General features: G+C 46.1%; 3 protein-coding genes and 2 pseudogenes across 4 annotated transcripts; 1 reads left to right on the top strand and 4 right to left on the bottom strand.

The window, feature by feature from the left end:
• Window positions 1-639: 639 nt before the first annotated feature.
• On the bottom strand, window positions 640-4,223 carry LOC136491083 (disease resistance protein RPS2-like; annotated as a pseudogene).
• A 145-nt stretch (window positions 4,224-4,368) lies between these two features.
• Window positions 4,369-9,056, bottom strand: LOC136491084 (casein kinase 1-like). Of its 2 annotated transcripts, none has more exons than XM_066487294.1 (14): window positions 8,492-9,056; window positions 8,333-8,373; window positions 7,502-7,571; window positions 7,270-7,418; window positions 7,092-7,187; window positions 6,787-6,857; window positions 6,073-6,134; window positions 5,811-5,874; window positions 5,645-5,729; window positions 5,388-5,514; window positions 5,232-5,305; window positions 5,075-5,135; window positions 4,877-4,974; window positions 4,369-4,791 (listed from the first exon to the last, which is right to left on the bottom strand). In XM_066487294.1, the coding sequence occupies exons 1-14, from the start codon at window positions 8,565-8,567 to the stop codon at window positions 4,498-4,500; spliced, it is 1,368 nt and encodes a 455-aa protein (XP_066343391.1). In that variant the 5' UTR covers window positions 8,568-9,056; the 3' UTR covers window positions 4,369-4,497. The 2 variants fall into 2 exon arrangements, with proteins under 2 accessions (XP_066343391.1, XP_066343392.1); XM_066487295.1 differs by having other exon boundaries at window positions 4,880-4,974; window positions 8,492-9,055.
• A 1,615-nt stretch (window positions 9,057-10,671) lies between these two features.
• LOC136494290 (putative pentatricopeptide repeat-containing protein At3g23330) lies at window positions 10,672-12,904 on the bottom strand. Its single transcript, XM_066490461.1, has one exon. The coding sequence runs from the start codon at window positions 12,864-12,866 to the stop codon at window positions 10,935-10,937; it is 1,932 nt and encodes a 643-aa protein (XP_066346558.1). The 5' UTR covers window positions 12,867-12,904; the 3' UTR covers window positions 10,672-10,934.
• Window positions 12,905-13,202: 298 nt separating this feature from the next.
• LOC136492106 (cysteine-rich receptor-like protein kinase 6) lies at window positions 13,203-14,765 on the top strand (annotated as a pseudogene).
• Window positions 14,766-17,032: 2,267 nt separating this feature from the next.
• On the bottom strand, window positions 17,033-20,517 carry LOC136493303 (large ribosomal subunit protein eL14z-like). Its single transcript, XM_066489371.1, has 5 exons — window positions 20,390-20,517; window positions 20,181-20,282; window positions 17,557-17,686; window positions 17,367-17,479; window positions 17,033-17,285 (listed from the first exon to the last, which is right to left on the bottom strand). Exons 1-5 carry the CDS (start codon window positions 20,390-20,392, stop codon window positions 17,226-17,228), a joined length of 408 nt encoding a protein of 135 aa, XP_066345468.1. The 5' UTR covers window positions 20,393-20,517; the 3' UTR covers window positions 17,033-17,225.
• Between the last annotated feature and the right edge of the window lie 1,527 nt (window positions 20,518-22,044).

Genomic DNA, 22,044 nt, shown 5'->3' with positions numbered 1-22,044 from the left:
TTGTCTTCAATAGAAATGGGGTAATGAGCTCGCTTCGAAAAAAAATCTAAACTGCCACGCCAGCAGCGCCTGTTCCATTTGATTTATTTTCTGCAGTGTTGTTGGTGATCGGAGAAAGTGATTACACGATGGGAACAGTGTCCTGTGGAGAACAATTTGTGCATTGCTAGATGCAATGCAAGATAGAGAATGCTGCGTCCATGGACATCATCACGGTATGACACATTCCATAGATAACCCACTCTGTCAAGCTGCTACCCATATTGTATCTTCAGAATGTGTCGTGAAATATGTTATTTCCGAACAATAAGGTGGAACCTGATCTTTCATTGATTTCTAGCTAGGATGCTTTTTTATAGAACATTAAGGAAGATTTGTGTGCTCTTTCCACATATGCAGTTGGTTCTCCACTTCTGTCCAGGAACAATTACCATCTCAAGGGAATTAAGGAGGTATGGGATACAATAATAGTTATTCTTGTTTTAGGTTGCTCTTTTTGAAGTTTTAGAGGATAACTGGATCTAGATGTGCTATGTATTTTTTTTTTAAAAATATCATGTATCCGAAATTTACAACATAGTTAATCAGCTCAATTGCCAGAAAACCTGCATGAATATGAGGGATAAGTGCATCAACATCTGAACAGATTTACATTATATACATTTGTACTACATCTACATGTACAATCTGTACAGTGTCTATGTAAAATATGTACAGTATTTACAGGTTGTGTACAAAATGTATACAGTTTGTATCACATAATACAAATAGGCATATACAAAAGCCACTTATTTAGGACTTTGAACATATGGATCGAATAAGTAAGTTTACAGGTGGGCAATTAGATCTTGAACAGAAAAATTATCAGTAATGCGCACAGTACCTGTGCTTGTTTTTCATGAGAATGCTAGTCTTCATCTTTGATTGGGATGAAATACTTATTCTCTATTGTCTCCTTGCCATTCCACTCTAGCTTCTTCCCCCAGTCATATGATCCACAAATCTGCTTTAGTTTTGGGCAGTCAGACATTTGACCCAATGGAAGTGCTGTCAAACGTGGGCAACGCTCCACCCTAGTAATCTCAAGGCAAGGAAAGTCTCTTGGATTGCATATTGCCGTCAGCTTTGGCAGGTCTGTCAGAACCATTGCTCTCAGTTTTGGGAAGCCCACATGATGCACACCCTTGATCCGCTCATTCTCTGTCTTGTTCTGATAGCCTTTTACATGTTCATTATATGCATCTTCTACCATGCAATGTATCTCCTGTTCTTCAGAGAAACCATTTATTATCCCAGATATCTGAACAATGTTGTGCTCAATCCCCCCTCTCCTGTTGTCCACCTTGTTGATTGTTTCTTGAACAACTTGCTCCAGTTCATTGCAATGGCAAATAGAAAGTTTCTCAAGTGCATCCAGCTTCAGAACCCAGGTGATGTCATGCAATTTATGGCAGTGAGAGATTGTTATTTCTAGGAGATTGCGGAAGTGATGAAGCGAAGACCCAACAAGAATAGTTTGGAGGGAAGGCAGTTTAGCAAGGGTGAGAATTTGCAGGCAGGAAGCTTTTCCCTTGTCAGGGTCAGCAATAAGTTGTATCAAGTCAAGACATGATTCAACAGAGTTCTCGAAGTTGCACCATATGTGTGAAGTCTGATATTTGGATTGACTGCATCTGTTCACAGTGCTTGAGGCTAAGACGCTGTGTTGACTTGGCTAGAGGATGTGTATTTGTCATCTTCTTTAAGACATCCTCAGCATAGATTGTGATCCCAAGGAATTCCAGTTCCCTTAAGGAATCAATGTTCAGATCATTCACGTCGCGAATCCCATAATTGCTTCGGAAGAGGTTTAGCACCCTTAGCTTGTATAGCTTGGAACAGTTATCTAAGGTCTCTTTCATTGCCTTGGTAACACTTAAATCTAGATGTCTTAGTTTTTTTAGCATCCAGAAATCTTCAGGAAGTCTCTCAATGAATGTGTGAGACAAATTGAGAAACTTGAGCTTCGCCAATGTGCTACATAGAGGAAGTGCTGTAATTCTGGTGTGTGATAGATCAAGTACCTTCAAAGAGTACATGGACTGGAAGAAGGTTGGACTTAGCTTGTCCAAGTTAGGATTATTTTGGACCAATAATGTTACAAGATCCTTGCATTCTGGTGAGATACCAAGGTCTCTTATGTCATTGTACATGAGTGATATCCTTCTTGCTGTTCGCCACTCTCTGTGTGGTGGTGCCTTTTTCCAAGTTCATTCCAGCCTTCACAACAATCTTTTGCTGCACTGCAAGGGACAATCCCAGATGACGAATAATATGGTGCATTTTTACCTCTAAATCAGATCCACAGCTCTCCAATAAGCATGCTGAGAGCAAGCGATTGATTATGCGATGACCTCTGTTGGGATCTTGAGGTATCAATTCTTCTGCCATCCAGTATTCCACAAGCTGATCTTTGCTAATTGAACCATATTCAGGGAAAAGGGTGCAATACAGGAAGCATTGCTGCTGTGTTTGTGTCAACTAATCATAACTATATTTCAGTTTATGGAACATTTCTGGGATTCCATCTATATCCTTGATGTCATGCTTGGTTGCTTGCATTGCCAAACTCCATTCACTTGGTGTTGTCAGCCCTGCCACAGCACTCGCTATCACCTTGAGTGCTAGTGGCAAACCACCGCAGCTTCGGACAATTGCATTAGCATGTTCTTTTACAGCATTGTTGGGGCCAGATGAATCAATGGCTGCAATTGCCTGAGTGCTCAAATTGCTTCGGAAGAGCTCCCATGCTGCCTCCTTCTCTAGGTACTCCATCTTGATCAAGCTCTGTTGAGCCCCCATTTGATAGCACACATCCACAAAACGTGATGTGAGAATTACTTTGCTTTTGCTCTCAGAATCAGGGGTAGGGATCCCAACATCTTCTAGTTGGAATTTGTTCCAGACATCTATATCCATTCATGTACCATAATATTGTTCGTGATCTTAAGGGTATTGTCTGACTCACAGAAATATGCATCAGGCACAACTGGTGTACACGCATCATACATGGCACTCGATTAAAAAATTGGCGGTTGGGATCAAATGTAGACAGAGCATTGGATTTTCTAATACTTTACGTTGAACATCATTTCCTCTACAGGAGGTTTTAGTCGTGTGGATCTAGTCAGATACTTTGGGATTAAGACATTGTGGCGAAGATTATATTAACATACTTGTAAGACAACAAGTGTTACCAGAAAAAAAATCTCCATCTTAAATAAGTTGATTTTCTATCTGATGGTATTATACCTAGCTAATTATTTCGCTCTACTTTGTAAGCATGCCTGGGATTCTAGAACGCGTTTCTTGTTGCAGCAATGCACAGTATTTGCAGTTCAGAAGCTACCGGCAAGCATAGGCTAACCTAGTCAGTTCTGATTCAGGTACACATCATAGCGTCTATCCATTCATGTACCATCACCATTGTACTGCCTGACTCAGATACATGTCATCTCAAGTTCTCACAGCCGTCTGCACTGGGTACTCCGCATCTAGTCAGAATTGAATGGGGGTTGCTTGTGACAGTTTTTGTTTTTCAATTTCTATTGCAAAATTTGATGTATTGACTTTGAAGCTAGTGGGCAGTGGCGCTGTCATGCTGCTGCGACTCCTGCTAAACATTGTGCACGAGTGGAAGAAACAAGCAACCAAGCTCGTGGAAGTTACTCCTCGAACCTTCACGAACACTATCGCCAAACAGACCAGGGCGACCGGTACCCTCCGGCCTCCGTTCCCCTTGCGTTTCTGGTCCAAGTCGAAGAGGCATCACTTGGCTCAGCGAGCGGGTAGCCTAACTGGAATTGTGCCTTATGCACACTTGGTGAGCACAGTTCGTCAGAGACCCCCTGGCGTCCGAGATGACAGACCGCCATGAAATTGCTGATGAGCGACGAGCTTTCGTACCATGGCGATGTCAACCCTGTTTGCCTCTCTGTTCTTCTACATGGATGAATGAATCCCTAAGCAATGATGAATGTAGAACAACAAACTTAGCTACCATCAAACTTTTATTCGTTGTCTCACCTTCTGTTCTCTAGTACGGCCGGATCCACGTATTCATACTTAACTCTTAGTCTGTTACAACCTCTATAGGAAAAAAGGATACAATTCTAGTTGTGTCCTTAGTCAAACTATCTAAAGTTTAACCAAAGTCTATAGAAAAGAGTATCAATATTATAACCCCATGGTGAATCTGATGACACTTATTTGGTATCATAATACTTTTTTATATAAACTAGGTCAAATTCAAATGGTTTGACTTGATAGTATGCTAGAATTGTATTCCCTTCGGAACAGAGTAAGTATTAGTCGACCGGAGGGAAACAATAAGTTAAATCATCTCTTTTATTTTGAAAAGAATATTTTTCAACATACAAATACTGGAGCTGCCTGCTCATAATACCCCCAGCACTCCATCGTCATCATCCAGAGTCCATAGCCCATTTCGTCAGTTCCTTATTTTCTCCTGTCAGCACCAAGTGAGAGGAGCTCTAAGTTTCTGATAGCGTCATCATGTGAAGACCTTCCGATTTTTGACAAAGACGATGATCTCATCTCAGTTCCACCTGAAGGATGTGCCCTTTGGGCAGTCGGTGGGCGGCTGCTGCTACTCGGGACCAGGCGACCCATGCGGTTTGGGTCACTTGGATCTCCAGAAGAGCTTGGTTTGCTTGATGAAAGGACAGCTCTTCTTGACGTGCTTCCATTGCGCGATGATGAGGATGGCCTTGTTTTATCCGAATCAACAGTCTACAGAAAACAATATGTAGTGGTAAGATCTTCTGAAATCACGGCAGAACAATTAGCTGGTGTACAGAACAGCAAAACATCTTACCACCTTGGATGGCATCAGTGACTCTAGAAGACTTCTGTGCTTGGTGTGTTCTCGATTGTGACCAGAACCAGATCTAGTTCTTCTAAACAAAGCTTCAGCTGCAGAAAATAATCTGTCAGAGATGTAGTTGTGCCCCTTGTTGATACAAAAACTTGGTAAATTTCACCAATTTATTTCCTAGCTCAAAGATTTACGGACCTGCAGTTCTATCAGTCCTTTCTGCAGAAGGGCCTGCCAACCCACTAATCTTGCCACTAGACTAGTTGCCAAGAGCAAATGCAAAATGTCAGCCCAGTGAAAATCACATTGGTTAATGAAGGGCTGGAACCTGGAAATGAATAACATGCGTGCATACCTGAAGTTTGCTTTTATCTCTAAACTGAGGATACTTCATAATGGTCCAGTCAAATACATAATCTAGTTGGTACCCTGCAAGTATCCAGAATAAGCCACATAAAAAAAATAGAGGTGCAAGGAACATCAATTGTACATTTATAATGTTTAACCATACCCTCACGGATAAATAAGTCACGGAAGAGTCTCTTCAAATAGGAGTAATCCGGTTTATCTTCAAATCGTAGTGATCTACAGTAATGAAAGTATGCAGTAAACTCTGATGGATACGATTTACAGAGGACCTGTTTAGGAATTTGGCATGTTATTATCACAGAAAATCAATACCATAACATGTTGTTTGAACAGCACATTAAGTGATGGGATCATGGGGACTTTGCAATGCACTGTCCCTTGATCTAAAAAATCAAGTACCTCAACTGGTGTCAGCATTTTCTTTTCACTGATTCTATCATACTTTTGCTTCTTTGTGCCAGCTTTCAGGCCTTGCCAAGGAAGACTGGAGGATTCCAAGATGACAAGAAAATGTTATGGTGCACAAGAATATAGGAAATCCTAGTGAAGAAAAATTATGTCGTACCTTCCTCTTAAGAAATACATCAGCACATAACCAAGAGATTCCAGATCATCTCTTCTGCTTTGCTCTAGAAGGAAATGAAGAAAGGTTAACCCAAATTCATCTATCAAGGCATTCAGATTTGTTAGTGTTACAGCTTACAGGTTTTGAAGAGTTTTAATTTGTTCAAAATATTTGCCTTCCCTGTTTCCCTTTGCCCTATAGACTCTCATTTAACTCAGATACTGATGATACAGATATCTGTATTTACAAGCCATAAACTCACCTACTCCGAGATGGGTATTTACACTGGCATATCGTGCTGTTCCTGTGAGGTTTTTGTTTTCCCTGTGGCAAGACAAAGAAATGGACAAATTGTATTAGCTTTTTAAATGATAACACACATAAAGTAGTTCTGGCTAGAAGCTTAGAACCAAAAAAATGAACCTCCAGGAAAAAAAATTTGCAACAGGAATTTTCATGTCAAAGATGAAAAGTTAATACTCATCAGTACAGCAGCGTTTTTACAATGTTGAACTTTTGATATTTCCCATCATTATTAATAATAATTATTTTCTACACACGTTGTTTGAGTATTGTTGGCTGTCCCTGGCCTGCTTATATGAACCAACTTGACCATTATGGTTAAAACCAGTGCAAAACATCTTCCTATTATGCCAGGTACCAGGTTTACCTTTCAAGAATGACCAAATTCAGCCCAAGACAAAAGGTACAATTGATCCAAAATTTCAATTTTCAGGTAGGTTCAGAACCAAGAACTCAGTCATGTAATAAGCTGTTGCATAGTAAACCACAAAAAGGTTTATGGTATGCGTGAACTATGTCAAAATGCCAATGGCATCAAAAACATTGAGTGAACAGGAATACAGACACAAAACAACAGGATCTAATTGGGATGGTACACCTGAACAATCTCCCACTTTCAGGATGCTAAGTTAGAAGTAGCTTTATAACTTTATAGGCATAGATTCTCCTTTACCTGTATGGTATGTGCTTATGAGTTTGGAGATCTCGATACTTTTTCGCAAGGCCATAGTCGATAACAAATACCTGTGGAGTGTGCACAACTGTTTTCAGGTGGTAACTTTGCCAGCAAGCTAATAGTCATTTCTCATAATAAGAAACGTCGTTCAACTTCACTGTTATCATTAGACATCAGATAATATGATTCTTAAAGTGTCTCATATTCAAAATCTTTTTATTCACTATTGTTCAATTTGGTAGACAAAATGCTTCCAATAGGAAAACTGACTGTTAATGAGGTTTAGCAGAAGTAGCACATACCTGGTTTGCTTTACGTCCTAAACCCATGAGGAAATTATCGGGCTTGATATCACGATGTAGAAACCCCTTCGTGTGCATATATTCTACTCTACTGATCTGTATCCCACATGAAGAAGGCATGTTATTTTTGTTTGCAAAGACCGATGAAATGGAAAGTGGAACCATAAGAAAGACTCACCATCTGATCAGCAAGCATTAGTACTGTTTTAAGGGAGAACTTTCTGCTGCAGTAGTTAAATAAGTCCTCCAGACTTGGACCAAGCAGATCAATCACCATGACATTGTACTCCCCCTCCACCCCGAACCACTTAAGATGTGGAATCCCAGCTACAAAACAGGGCAGAACAGAAACAGGTCAGTAAAATACCAGTGTAATTGAGATAACCAAATTCTACTTTGGTTGCACTTACTTCCACCCTGCAAAAGCATGTATAGTTTTGATTCATAGTGAAGCTGTGGGTGCCGTGATTTGACCGATTCCTAATAAGAAGAAATATACACACACAAAATAAGGTGAGCAATCAGTCCTAAATTCCTAATAGCAACTAAGACCAACAATATCAATGACCGTGAATCAAGTTCTTCTAAAATAGATCAATCACTTAGCAATTATGAAGATGCACTAAACATATCTGTGCTAAAATATTTTTTGATATGCCACTGTTGACATTACAGCCTTGGAGAAACACTCACCATCAGCTAACAGTCTAACACACTAATTTAATTTAGCATATATAGAGAAAACATAACTCCAAAGAAGCTAAACCCAACTTTAAGAACAATCCAATCAGAACAAACAAGAGATTAGTTTCTAATGGCTGCTTTGAGATTAGCATTGATACCCTCACTTCAGAGGAGTGTTACAGGTTCATTGACTCAAATGAAGTGCTACAGGTTCACTGACTCAAATGAGCAAACGTTTCTCCAGGATAAAATTGTGTTGTACAAATGATTCATTTCACTCCGATGAAGCTTATTCCAGGACCCAAATGGTCCCACTGTTGACAATTCTGTCGCAAGAGGCATAGACAGCGCTGGATAACATCATTTCTGTACAGGGACGTTTGTGCTGTAATTGCCGAGCTCCTAATATGCAATAATGCTTGCAAGGTGAGTAGCAACCGATTAGGCTAACTACAGATTCCAGTTACTCCAACTAGAGTCAACTCCTACTATACAGTACTATTCACCAAACATGGATAGCGGACACTAGAATCATGCGGAAGCTGTTCGTGGCATACCAGTTTGACAGCCACCTCCTCGCCATTCTGCACGTTCACGGCTGCACACAAATCAAAACAAACACACGGTCAGAAGCACGAACACACCGAAGCACGCCCGGAGAAAAAGAAGGGAAAGTGAGCTCCACAAATCAAGCAGGACCCATCACCGGGACGCACCGAGGTAGAGCTCCCCAAAGGATCCGCTCCCGATCTTCTTGCCGAGCTTGAACTTGCCCCCGACTACGTGCTCCATCCCGGCAGCCCAACGCGCGCCGTACGCCTACAACCACCACCAACTCCCCACCGACAGAAGCTCGCTCGCTCGCTTCCTCTACTACCTGGCACCCTCACTCAGATCCCAGCCCAAGCGCCTCAAACAGCTCCACGAACTGACCGCATTGCCCCGGCACCGCTGGCCTCGACAGCGCCCGACCCGAAAGCGACTGCCGACCCGACGAGCCCCCGTGCCGAGCTGCGGCGGCGGCGACGCGCCCCGCCCCGCCGCAGTGCGAGTCAACCTCCCGCCGGAGCCGATGGCGGGGTCCTGTCGGCGAGCAAGCGGGCCTGGGGATTCGCGGGCGAGAGATCCGGGGCGGGGCGGGGCGATTCCTCGTCTGGATTAAATTAACTGGAGCATTTTTTGGAAGCGGAGGCGAGTTAAAGAGGTGTGTCGGGAGGGAGGAGGAAGACGGGAGGAGAGGAGTGGAGGTGCCGACTGGCGAGCGGATAGGACAGGAGTCGAGGGTGGGAGCGGGAATATGGCCATATGGGTGCTTTTTTTTTTTTTTCTTTGCGAGGCCATGTTTAGATTGCAAAAAATTGCAACTCGATGAATAGTAGCGCTTTCGTCTTATTTGGTAAATATTGTCCAATCGTGGACCAACTAAGTTCAAAAGATTCATCTCGTGATTTCCAACTAAACTGTGCAATTAGTTATTTTTTTTACCTACATTTAATGCCCCATATAAGCGGCTAAAAATTAATATGATGGAGAAAGAGCGAAAAAACTGGAATTTGGAGGTGATCTAAACAAGGCCCGAGTCGCGATTCCTGCCGGGTTATCCGCCGCGTGCTGTGTATACGTGTACGGAGTACCCGCTCTGGTCTGCCTGACTGGCTGCACAGATTTGGCCGTCTTTTCGTATAGGTTGTCACGTCCTTGTCGCTCGCGGTCGTTGCGTATGTATAAAAAGTATGTATACGTGTACGGTGTAGCGAGTACTGTAAGTAGAAATGAACACGGAACTCCTGCCATACGTATAGCTCAACCCCTTTTACCGTATCCGCTTCTCTGTGCAAAACCACCACCACACTCATTTCTGGTACGTGCTAGTACTATTTAAGTAGCATCAAGGAGCATCATCGTCAAGGAAAATGATTAAGGGATCAAGCTAAAAATTTGATGAACCTTGGCTTCTAGTACTATTCTATTTCACACTTTAGGGCCAAAAAAAAGAGGCTGTGGCGCATCATTCAGCTGCAGTCCTGTTCAGCTGGATCTTGGACTAATGCGAGCTCCAGCTGTAGTCCCGGCTGGGTATGTGGCTGGCTGGATGGTCCCAGATTTATGAAGGAATCAATGAACTCATTCATGACATGGTCGTGCTGAGTACAGCTACAGGCTACAGCATACGTACTCCGGAAGAATGCTAATTCACACACGCGTCGCGCTCCAACTTCTGATCCTTGGATTATTACCGCAGTAGTTCCAATATCTATGCATGCCTTTCAGACCTGACTCTGATGCCACAAGATTTACACTGCGGATCATACCTGTTATCCGCCATGTTAACCAATGTATACCAAGTACATTGCTGTGGTGGTTCCATGCTGAAGAAAAATAATGGCCGTCTCCACAATCCAGAGTGTGCTGCACTTGCCTGGAATCATGGGGCATCCACCACGAGCTGCTCATTTGGTGTACCCTGCAAGCATGAAAGGGAAATGAGTACAATCATGTTACTACTTTTTAAGAACATGCTTCTAAATAGCCATCGCCCTCTTTGTTTGGGCTGGTTTGGCTTATAAGCCATGGCTGAAAGTACTGTTAGTTGGTTTGGTGTGAGAGAAAAATAATGTTTATTGGCTGATAAGCCATGGCTGATAAGCCAGATACGAGCAAGCGAACAGGCTGCATATAATTGAGTTACTACCACATACAGTAGAAACTTCCTTCACAGACATATTATTGAGTTGCATGTACTAACTAGTTCAACCCAAAACGGGAAATGAGTACAATGATGTTACTACTTTTTAAAATCATGGTTCTAAATAGCCATATAATTGAGCTACTACCGCATGCAGTAGAAACTCCCTTCACAAACATATTATTGAGTTGTATGCACTAACCAGTTCAACTCAAAACCTTTAGCTGATAGTGGAGGTGGTCAGTTCACTTTATATCTCAACACTCCCACTCGCGCCTCAGATGTGGAATAACAGCGCGCAACAATTATTTTTTATTTAATTGTGTTAGTCATGATTCGAACTCGAGACCTCTAGTACGATACCATATTGAGTTGCATGCATTGATTAGTTCAACTCAAAAGCTTAAGCTGATGGGGAAGGCAGACAATTCGCTTTATATTTCAGCACATGATAATCCCAAACGGTTACCTAATCACCAAAAGTCCCCGCAGGAACAATTTCCATCCTTAAAGTGGTGGAAACGGTTTGCATCACGCACAACAATCTCCCTATCAGCTAACTTTGAAATAAATTTAGTTACTGTGTGGCAATCAATACAGACTCGGAGATTCTTCATCACACCAATTCTTGTTCCAGCAGGTGTGCTTATAATACCAAACACTATAGCAAGTTTCTCACTGTGACCACATAACACATATGCCTTCTGCTCTTCTTCAATATCCTGGAAAACATCCTCTGTATTGGGTACATGCCCTTCGCGTGCCATCTGCTCTGAGAAAACATTCAGTGCATCAATAATCCTGTCATACCAAGGGTGGGACCTATCATGAGCTACAAAGACATGCAGTTTGTTCTTCACTTCAATCCAACTGCAAGCTGGATCCTTCTTCATACCCTTTTTTCTCATAGATTTTCGTAGGTGTGCTGCTTCATTCCATCTCCCAGAAGCTGAATACATATTTGACAAAACTACATGAGATCCAATGCTCCTAGGTTCAAGCTCCATAATTTTCTTGGCTACTTCCTCAGCTAAAATGGTATTTTTATGGACCCTGCAAGCCCTTAACAATGTGGACCAGACACTCGCAGTTGGTTTTATTTGCATCTTCAATATAAAATTGTATGCTTCATCTAACTCTCCTGCACGACCAAGGATATCAGCAAGCGCTGCACAATGCTCTAGAGTAGGAACAATTCCATAATGATCTGACATACTCTTGAAATATTTCCAGCCTTTATCCACTAATCCAGCATGACTACATGCAGTCAGAACCGCAAGAAAGGTGATATGATTAGGCTTTGCATTTCCTGCCATTCTCTCAAACAGCACAAGTGCCTCTCTTGCTGGACCATGCAATGCATAACCCATGATCATCGCAGTCCATGATACAACGTCTGGTGAACACATCCTGTCAAAGATGCGACGAGCAATGCTAATCTCCCCACATTTGCAGTACATGTCAATCAGGGAGCTAGATATAAACAGATTATCTTCAAACTCACCACAGATCACATAGGCATGCAGCTGCTTCCCAAAGCGCAATGATGCCAAATTGCCACAGACAGGTATGAGGCTCGAGAAAGTCACAGGCACAGGTCTAACTCCAGCCTGCAGCATCCGACGGAATATTCCAAGAGCCTCCTCAACTGAACCATTTTGTGCACAGCCTGCAAGCATGGAGTTCCACAGAATTGGGTCTCGTACCGGGAGGTTGTCAAACACTTTGACAGAGTAATCCGTCCTTGTGCAATTCGCATACATATCAATCAGGCTACTGCCAACAAACACATCGCTGCCAAACCCATTCCTGACTGCAAAACCATGCACCTCCAATCCTCTCTTGACATTGGCACACTCTGCGAAGATTGGAAGCACACTGGATAAGGTGAACGAGTCAGGCCTAAACCCTTCCCTCCACATCTTCCTGACCAAGCCCAGCGCTTCATGATGCCTCCCTTCCTCCGCGCAGCCCAGCACCAAAGTGTTCCAGGACACCACGTCCCTCTCGAGCATTTCGTCGAACACCTTCCGCACGCTCTCCAATGCGGCTGATGATCCGGTGCCACCAACGCTGGTCACACCAGTGGAGTGGAGAAACGAATCCGAGAGCTTGCAGTAGAGGTTGAGGAGGGCGTTGGCGGTAAAGCGGTCGGCGAATGCACCGGAGCGGATGGCCAGCGCGTGGAGGGAGGCGCCGAGGGCGCTGAGGCCTAGGACGGCACAGGACTTGAGCGCGGCCGGGAGGGAGGCCGGGACAGACGAGCGTGGCGCGGCGGACGCGCGCATCCGGAGGAAGAGGGAGATAGCGTCGCGGAAGTGGCCCTGGGCGGCGGCCATGCGGATCTGGTGCGCCCATGAGGGCGGGGGCGGCCATGGTGTATAGGCGACCTCGGAAACGGACATGACGGCGAAAGATGCTGTGGCTGCGGAGGTGGTGGCTGCCACAGCCCACACTGCTGGGGCCTGGGGGTGGGGAGGCGGGGAAGTGGCCCTGTTTGATTGCAGTATCTATTACAAAATATGGAAAATTGGTTCCATAGCATCAAAAATCACGACATTTGGAAAATATCACAGAAAATACCGCTGAAAGGATGGTCCGTTACCGTCTAATAGCATTCTGTCACGCTGTCTGCTGTCGCCGTGAATCCCTCCGTCCAGGAACCTTTCTTTCCCAATCCAGTGGCTCTCCGTCTAGCACAGCTGGTCCTGGGCGATGGAGCTGCCGGCCGGCTAGCGGCTATGGCCCCCCGCCTTCTCCTCCTCGCCACCTTGGCCTTGGTATTCGTCGCGGTAGCTGGGCAGGGCGTCAAGACGGTGCTGCCGTTGGCGCCTTCCTGCTCGACAAGCGGCAACTACACCGACGGCAGCCAGTACAAGAAGAACCTGGACCAGCTCCTGGCTGCGCTCCCCACAGCGGCCGCGCGACAACGGGTGGTTCTACAACGACACCGCCGGGACGGGGGGTGACCAGGTGTTCGGCCTCATCATGTGCTACGCCGACCGCAACGCGACGCAGTGCCTAGAGTGCCTCGCTATGCCCGGGCAGCCGGAATGTGAGCGCGGCGTACGACGCGTGCGTGCTCCGCTACTCGGACACCGACTTCTTCTCCGTGGCCAGCCGCGACGAGGCCTACTACTTCTACGTCATCTGGCCCAGCACCGTCAACCAGGCAAGGCTCGAGGACGCGCGCTCCAGCCTGATGAACCGGCTCGCCAGGACGGCCCCGGCTCGCTGCTGTTAGTCGCGAACGAGAGCGCTCCGCTCGCTGGCTCGTCGGACTCGGTGTACGGGCTCGCTCAGTGCACGCGGGACCTGACGGGCATCGAATGCAGCTGGTGCCTCAACACGTATATCGCTCTGCTGCTGGGGAGGTTCCCGAACAACACCGGCGGCGCGCTCAAGGGTACAGCTGCTACGTCAGGTACATCATCGGCGCCTTCGACGTCACCCTGCCGCCACGCCGGACGGCGCCACCGCCGCCGACGGATTCTCCGTCGGTCTCCACGGGTTTAGTGGTCGGTTTGTCTGCCGCCGGTGCTGCCTCTTTCTTGATAGTTCTATGCTTGTGAATCTGGTTCCTCCTGCACCAACGGCGGAAGCGCGCCCGGCAGACGATGGAGCGGGAGCTGGAAGAGGGCGGCGACGAGCTGGAGATGGAGGACGAGTTCGAGAAAGGGACCGGGCCAAAGCGGTTTCGCTACGGCGAGCTCGCCACTGCCACCGACAACTTCTCGGACAAGCAGAAGCTTGGAGAAGGTGGGTTTGGGTCCGTGTATAGAGGATTCCTCAAGGACATGGACCTTCACGTCGCCGTCAAGAGGGTATCGAAGGGCTCGAAGCAGGGGAGGAAGGAGTACGCCGCTGAGGTCAGGATCATCAGCCGGCTGAGGCACCGCAACCTAGTGCGGCTCATCGGCTGGTGCCACGGCGGCAGCGAGCTGCTCCTCGTCTACGAGCTCATGCCCAACGGCAGCCTCGACACACACCTGTACAGAGCCAGCGACGACGCTCTGCTTCCATGGCCAGTCCCGCACGAGATCGTGCTGGGGCTGGGGTCGGCGCTGCTCTACCTGCACGAGGAGTGGGAGCAGTGCGTGGTGCACAGGGACATCAAGCCCAGCAACGTGATGCTGGACGCCTGCTTCCACGCCAAGCTCGGCGACTTCGGGCTGGCGAGGCTGGTCGACCACGGCCGGGGCTCGCACACCACGGTGCTCGCCGCCACAATGGGTACATGGACCCGGGAGTGCATGATCATCGGTAGGGCCAACGCCGGGGTGAGCGCGGTTCCGGCAACGTAGGGCGTTGGCGCTGGAGTGCTCGGCGGTAGCGTTCGAGGCAAGCACAGGCGCCGGGCTTGAGCTCCGACGTCCGTGGGACGAGGCTCACCATTGCAGGCGGCCTGCTCAGGTTGACGCGACGTACACGTCGTTTTTTTAGTGAAGCGGAGTCCACGGACGGATGCCAACAAACGACGTTAACAGCGAAAGTAACGGAGTGCTAGATTGCATAATGGATATTCACTTTCAATGATATTTTACGGTACGATAAACTTTCTATGGTATTTTCTGAATCTCGCGTTCTTTCAGTGCTGTGAAACCAATTCTCCCTACAAAATACTCCATTTTATTTCAGAAATTATATCATTATTACCTGTCTATAAATACCCATTGTTCGTCTAAACAGTCGTTTAGCCTGTTTACACACTGTATAAACACTACACAGTGGTATACTGTTTTCATTTAATCAGTTGCTTAGCCCGTTTTTAAACGGCCGTTTTGCCCGCTTAAGTGCCCATTTAGACCAAATAATGGCTAAACGGTAAGTGACTGACGGTTTACCGTTTAGAATAACATTTTGAACGTGCGACGGATAGCCGGGAGAAGAACCAGCCATCAGCCGATCACGACTGCAAGACATCGGGCCTGGTCTAGCTGGTACCTGCAAATGGATTTGTTCTTATTTATGGACTCCTTTTATTTCAAAAATTATTAGGCTGTTTAGTTCTATTTCTAGTCTGTCTAGTTTTTTAAGATAGGGTAGTCAAAGTCTTGCTAGTGCTATGCAAAATGCAATTGTTTGGTTGCATGGACCGTTTAAGGGTACAATTGCATAGCTTGGCTTGTATAAAATCATCTCATCTTTGTCACGGTATGTTTACCCTATCGCACATTCTATCGAACACTTGGTGAGCATCACCTGTAGCTGCGTCGAGCTTGTGTCCATGTCCAACGTGGGTGGAGAAGTGGACCAGTGGGGGTGGAGCTGTGCCCCACGATCGCGCGCGAGCACGGTGGGGTTGGAGTCGTGGCCCACAATCAGAGAAGCACATCGCGGAGGCACCCCTGGACCTCAAATTCGTCGGACAAGTCTACCTCCTTCCCGGCCTTGCCTTCCTCTTCCTGGCCGGCCAACAAGTCTTCGTCTTCCTAGCATCGTTGTCCTCGCGCGGGAGCAGCAACGCGCACACGAGGTCCCGACGAAGCTCACGTGGTGGCTGGCGGCGTGCAGGGAGGGGCGGGGGCGAAGCTCGCGTGGAGGAAGGTGGCCGACGATGCTCGCGCAAGGGCGGAGGAGCTCGCTGACAAGGGCTCGGCGACAGTCGTGGTGAGTGGACGAGAAGGTGAGTGGGCGAGCGCGCGAGCGTTAGCCAAGCCTGGCTAGCGGGGAATGCCCTGCCGCTGTGTTCCCAGGAAGCCAGACGCGGGAGCGGCCGGTGCTCTAGCCAAGCCAAGAGTCTAAATAGTCCACCCTATATCCCCCAAAATGCATGGCTTCCTCACATCTTGATAAAGGCCACAGACCAGACAGATCCTATATGGTAAACACTAGTTGTTTCGTGGTAAGTTATGCTAGCAACTGCTAAGGCCTCTAGCTGTGATTCATGGGTGAACACTGTGGTACTCGTATATAGTCTCAATGCACGATGATTGTCCAATTTATTACAATTTATTTGTGTCATATAAGTATAGTTGTACACTCATGTAGGATATAAATTTGTCTAGCAGTCGAGGTTCACCGTAGTGAACCCACAGGGAGAATTTTCAGAGACAGCGTTCTTCTTTTTAAAGACGTGCAAGTCAGTCCATCTCTAACCAATCGTCACTGTTAATCGCCATTTACAAAGACGGTCAGTCCATCCGCCTCAATAAAACGATTAACAAAGACAGCCTCAATAAATCGATTAAGACAGGTACATGTTTTAGGTGGACAAGTTTTAGGTGGAAGATACCTGTTTTTAGATAGTCCTATTGTCTACTCCAATTTCCAAACGTAGCATATCCAGGTTAACCTTGAGCGTTCTAGCTCCCCCAAACTAAACTATCCCACATGAATGGGATTATCTGCTCTAAACTCGTAATGATTTGACATCTGTTATATTGCAGAGAGTACTACCTTTTTTTTTTGAAGTACTACGTTTATATGGTTTAGAGTTAAGACACTGGATGGGTAAATACCCAATTCATCATTTGAACACAACCTCTTTATCCCCTTCAGAGGGCATTCAAATTCTAAACGGCAAATATTGGTTACATGAAACTGAAAGCCAGCCAGCAACAACATTGAATGGAACAAGAATGCAACAATTGATAGATATCAGAATATAACACTATCTCAGATTCAGAATAGCATTTTAGACAAAATATCTAAACAAGGCAGTTTAAAATTGACATCTTGACAAGCTAACTGGAAGTGATTCGCGCATTACATTTTCAAGACATCAAAGCATAGAGGATCAAAATCAAAACCACCAAAGCAATCTAAGCAGCAGCAGCCACCTTTTTAAGCTTAGCAAGCTCTTGCCTGATGGCACCACCCCTCTGTTCAAATGACAACCATATCAGTATATTAGGGCATAAGCAGAATAGATACAATAAAACTACTCAGAGAATGTGTCAAACCTTGATCTTCGCCAACATGACCTTGAACCTGTCAAAGTCATTGAGCGATGCTCTCCTCTTCTGGACAATCAGCTTCTTGCCCCATGAGCTATTCTCCCACTTGCTTTTCACATCTGCAATTAGGATAGAATCAGTGGTTTATAGACATCAGGTAGATATCAAAGAATTAACTCCAGGGACAGTTAATCACCAGCTTCCTCCATTGCCTTAATCAATGTAGTCTTCTTTGGGACACGTTTAATGTCAATTTTGATGTCAGTCAGGGAAAGCCGCTTGAAGTTCATTTGGCAACGGACCATGTCGGGGGCATCCACAAGGGCCTAATACCAGACAGACACTTAAAACTTCAATCATCACCAGAAAGCAAATCAATGATGATTATCATCGATCAAATAGCTATTAGTAAGTAATTTCAATTTCGTACATAGTGGGCTGATTGGCCAAGCAGAACCCATTGATATAATTATCAAGAAATAATAAAGAATTGTCATTTTTTTATACACAACAGCAAAGCCAAAATTCATTACCAAGAAGCAATGAAATTACAAGCGCTATGTTCAATCACACAGCAATGCATAGAAACGATATTAAGTGACTGCGCCTCTGATCACAACGGGTTCAGCCATGTAGGCAAACTTCCCCAAATGACCTACCTAATGATTATCAGAAAACTAATAAAGAATTGCCATAGCAGACAAATATAGACTTTAAAAAAGGGCGTACCCAGTGCAGAGAGCTCCCGCTCTGTGCGGGGTCTGGGGAAGGGTGTCAGTGGCAAGCCTTACCCTCGCCCGTGCAATGCGAGGAGACCGCGACTCGAACCTGGGACCTTCCGGTCACAGGCGGTAAGACTCTACCGCTTGCACCAGGCCCGCCCTTCACAAATATAAACTTTAAACCAGTAGAAAATGTTTTAATACTCAAGGTACACATGAACTTCCCATATTTCACATGATGATTTAATGAATGGATTATCTTTGTAATCACGGAAAATCAATAGACTTGAATAGACAGGAGTTGATTTCATTTACAAGGAAATGACTAATCCAAATTTACAAGGAAATGATTAGTCCATATTTGTCGATCAAAATTCAATAATGCCATACATGGTTATTAAGGCGGTAAGGCGAGCCGTGGCGAGTGACTACCGCCTTACGCTTAGGCGACTAAGGCGTGAGGCGAGGCGACGCCTTACGAATTTAAGAAAAACTTAAAACAACAGCTTAGAGTAGTATATGATGAAGAAAAAAGAAAAGAAAAAAAAGAAAAAGAAAGGAGGAGTAAGAAGTGGGCTGGCCCAGCCCACCTGGCGGCCCATGTGCCCCTCCCCCTCCTGGCGTGGCTTATCCCAATCCCCTCCAGCGCTGCTCCTCTCTCGTTCTCTACCACTCATTCCGCCTCCGCTCGTCTCTCCGTCGGTCCGCTTCCCTCCGCAGCTCCTCCCCTCTCCGGATGCGCTGCTCTGCTCCCCTCCCTCGCTGCTCCCCTCCATCGCTGCTCCCCTTCCAGATCTACAGCCGCCGCCGTCCCCTTCCAGATCGAGCAGACAGCGGCGAGGAGAAGGCGGAATCGAGCAGATGGCAGAATCGACGAGGAGACGGCGGAATAGAGAGGCCCAGCATCAGAACCGATGAGGAGACGGCGGAATCGAGGGGGGCATCACCATGCGCATAAGGCGACAAGGCGCCGCCTTACCCCTATAGCGAGCATGGAGCGCCCTGACGCTTAAGCGTCGCTTAAGCGACGCCTTAATAACACTGATGCCATATATTGAGATCATCAGATCAATACAGTACCTTGCTTAATGTAAGCATGTCAGTATGTCATTTCTAAAAGGGCAAAAAAAACATAGCAGGTCACATTGCAGTCAACAAATTCAAAAACCACTAACTGCATCGCTGTATCATATATAGAACATGATAATGCCACATAAAACCGAGTGAACCAACATTGCAGACAAATTTCTGTAGGTGCACTCACAAAAAACTCAGCAGCTATATACAGTGATATATGCTTTGTCTGGTAAAAAAATACCAGACACATGGCTTTAGAAGGTCTTCATTGTGTCTTCAAAGAGATTTTGCAAAGATTTTAAATACAAAAGTACACATATAATTTACATGTTTTCAAACTAAATAATGTAACAGTTTTTTTATGTTTCTCATTTTTATTAAAGTTTGACCAAATAGTGTCCTAACCCCTAAACAACATGTTTTTGTAACCAGAGAAGTGCTTCGCTTGCCAACTTTAACTACAAAGGGCATATATACAAAATAGACAGAACATTGCAATTAATTTCAGTAAAACGATTGCAATGGTCTAACAAAGGTGTTCCATATGTGAAGCAAGGGCATTTCCCAAGAAATTCGCTGTCTAAACATTCAGAATTAACTGGTAAAAGGTGGATCGACCATTTTCATAAGAGACTATTATTAGCATCAACTAGTGACCAGAGTTTACTATACCAACTGTGATATTAGTGATGTTGCTAACTTGTACTACACAGATCAAAGCATAACAGTCCACAGAACCAGAGTTTACTGTACCAACTGTGATATAAATGACGTTGCTAACTTGTTCTACACAGATCAAAGCATAACAGTCAGAACATCAAAATGATCAATTCAACTGTGCAGGCTACTTCTCTAATGCAGAGACGCACGACCACCGGAACAGTAATGATCAACGACCTAACGCGCGCAACAGAAAAAAAAAAGTTCATAAAACCACAGTACCATCGAACACCTGGCCTGTATCCACACCTCAGCCCAAGCAAACCAATGGAGACCACGAGAGAGAGGTGATCCGACTCACCCTGTTCTGGTCGACGACGTCGACGATGACGACGAGGCGGCCATACTCCTTGCCGTAGTTCACAAGGGCCACTCGCCCGATCTCCACGAACCTCTTGAACGGCTGCAGAACCACGACATCAACAAGGTGCGCATAAATTAGCCAACAACACCAACGAAAAAAAGCAGCAAAAATCCTCGACGTGGGAAGATATCGCGAGGACATCTTACCATTTTGGCTGCGGGCGGAGACGGTAGCGGCGGCGGGGCGGCGGCGCGGGGTGGGCGGCTGGGGAAGAGGGGTTTTGTTGATGCCGCAGACGTATATAGAGAGGAATGGATGTGGGTGAGACGATGGATCTTGGGAAGACGGATTGTAGCCGTCCGATCTAGGTTAGATGAGTTAGAGGCTTTTGAGGCTGATGATTTTGGGCTGGCTTTGGATAGTACTTGTAAACATTGTTGGGCTTCATTGTGTGGGCCGGGCTGGCCTGTGATTGAACTTTATCTCCTATTTTCGGTTGAGTCAGCATTTTTCTTTTAAGGCTTTGTTTGGCTGCACACAAATCCACCCTAATCCACGTGGTTTAGAAGGGATTGAGGTGGAACTTAAACTAAATTAGACCTCAATCCCTCACAAACCATGTGGATTATGATGGATTTGTGTGACCTCAATGCCAACCAAACCATGTGGATTAGGGTGAATTTATACGTAGCCAAACAAGACCTAAGGCCTTAATAATTCAGTTAAGACTTGGAATGGCATGTTTGGTTTGCTCATAAAATATGTGTTGGGTTCATAAACCCGGGGTTCCTCATGGACCAGCTTCCCAGCAAAAACTCGGCCTAGCAGACGACGTTGCGAATGACGCGCAACTCCTGGGCCGGTCCAAATACCTAACGACAGGCCAGAAGGGCGATCCAATGTCCGACCGGAAGGCCTGGCCAAGAGGAACGACACCCGCTTTCTGGCTCTAGCCCGCCTCTCCGACCGGAAGGCCTGACCGAGAAGGAACAGCGCTCGCTTTCGACTCCGGCCTGCCTCTCTAACCGGAAGGCCTGGCCAAGGAGGAACGTCGCTCGCTTCCGACTTCGACCCGCCTCTCCAACTGGAAGGCCTGGCTAAACGCCGCTTCCGACTCTAACCCGTCTCTCCGACCGGGGATGCACCGAACCTCTGCTTACAACTCTTTTCCAACTGGAACAGTCGGAGCCGACTGGGACCAACCGACCGAGGACGCCCGCTCGGTAAGGACCCAGGAAACAGACGGAGCAAGTAAGGCAGGGCGCTCAAGTCAACCGCAAATACCAACGACCGTACCCTGTACACCTGCAGTACCGACAGGACATGTTAGAAGGGTGCCCTACAACTTTCCAGGCATGTCAGAACCCAAGCAGTGTTGTGGGCGCCAACGTTTTGCCCTACAGTGTTATGGGCGCCATCAATCTCCATACTAGGCAAACACGATAAGACCCCCCACATGCCTCTGGGCATCAACAGTGTTATGGGCACCGTCATTTGCCATACATGGTGAATGCGGTAAAAACCTCCCACATGCACCTGACATAAACAGTATTGTGGGTGTCTATCATCATCTCGTACCCGACAGCGTGGGCAACAAGATATAGTAGCATATGTACTCTCTCTCTCTCGCTTGTAAGGTCATCCCCTTTATCTATAAAAGGGGATGCGCTCTCTCCCAACGAGGAGGATCAGTGGACAACTCCCCAAAATCGATCCATCGACAACTCTCCAAGGGAGGACTCGAATAATTCGAACAACTAACGATTGATTCACCCTCTGCTAGCTTTAGACACTCTAAAGCTACACAGAGCACACGCTCGAATACTTAGCGCACATAGGAGCTCTCGTCACTCTTAGCCCT

This window comes from Miscanthus floridulus, chromosome 11, assembly GCF_019320115.1.
Source record: "Miscanthus floridulus cultivar M001 chromosome 11, ASM1932011v1, whole genome shotgun sequence".
NCBI classification, from domain to species: domain Eukaryota; kingdom Viridiplantae; phylum Streptophyta; class Magnoliopsida; order Poales; family Poaceae; genus Miscanthus; species Miscanthus floridulus.
Note: the sequence above shows the minus strand (reverse complement) of the source record. Positions and strands in the feature narration are given on the sequence as shown.

Coding starts and splice junctions, on each gene's coding strand:
- LOC136494290 (XM_066490461.1), bottom strand. CDS start 12,866: ATGTCCGTTTCCGAGGTCGCCTATACACCATGGCCGCCCCCGCCCTCA.
- LOC136493303 (XM_066489371.1), bottom strand. Junction 17,687..20,180: donor ACGTCGTCGACCAGAACAGG/GTGAGTCGGATC, acceptor GTCTGGTATTAG/GCCCTTGTGGATGCCCCCGA. Junction 17,286..17,366: donor TCATGTTGGCGAAGATCAAG/GTTTGACACATT, acceptor TCATTTGAACAG/AGGGGTGGTGCCATCAGGCA.
- LOC136491084 (XM_066487294.1), bottom strand. CDS start 8,567: ATGGAGCACGTAGTCGGGGGCAAGTTCAAGCTCGGCAAGAAGATCGGG. Junction 5,875..6,072: donor AAATACCCATCTCGGAGTAG/GTGAGTTTATGG, acceptor ATTTCCTTCTAG/AGCAAAGCAGAAGAGATGAT. Junction 5,730..5,810: donor ATGTATTTCTTAAGAGGAAG/GTACGACATAAT, acceptor GGAATCCTCCAG/TCTTCCTTGGCAAGGCCTGA.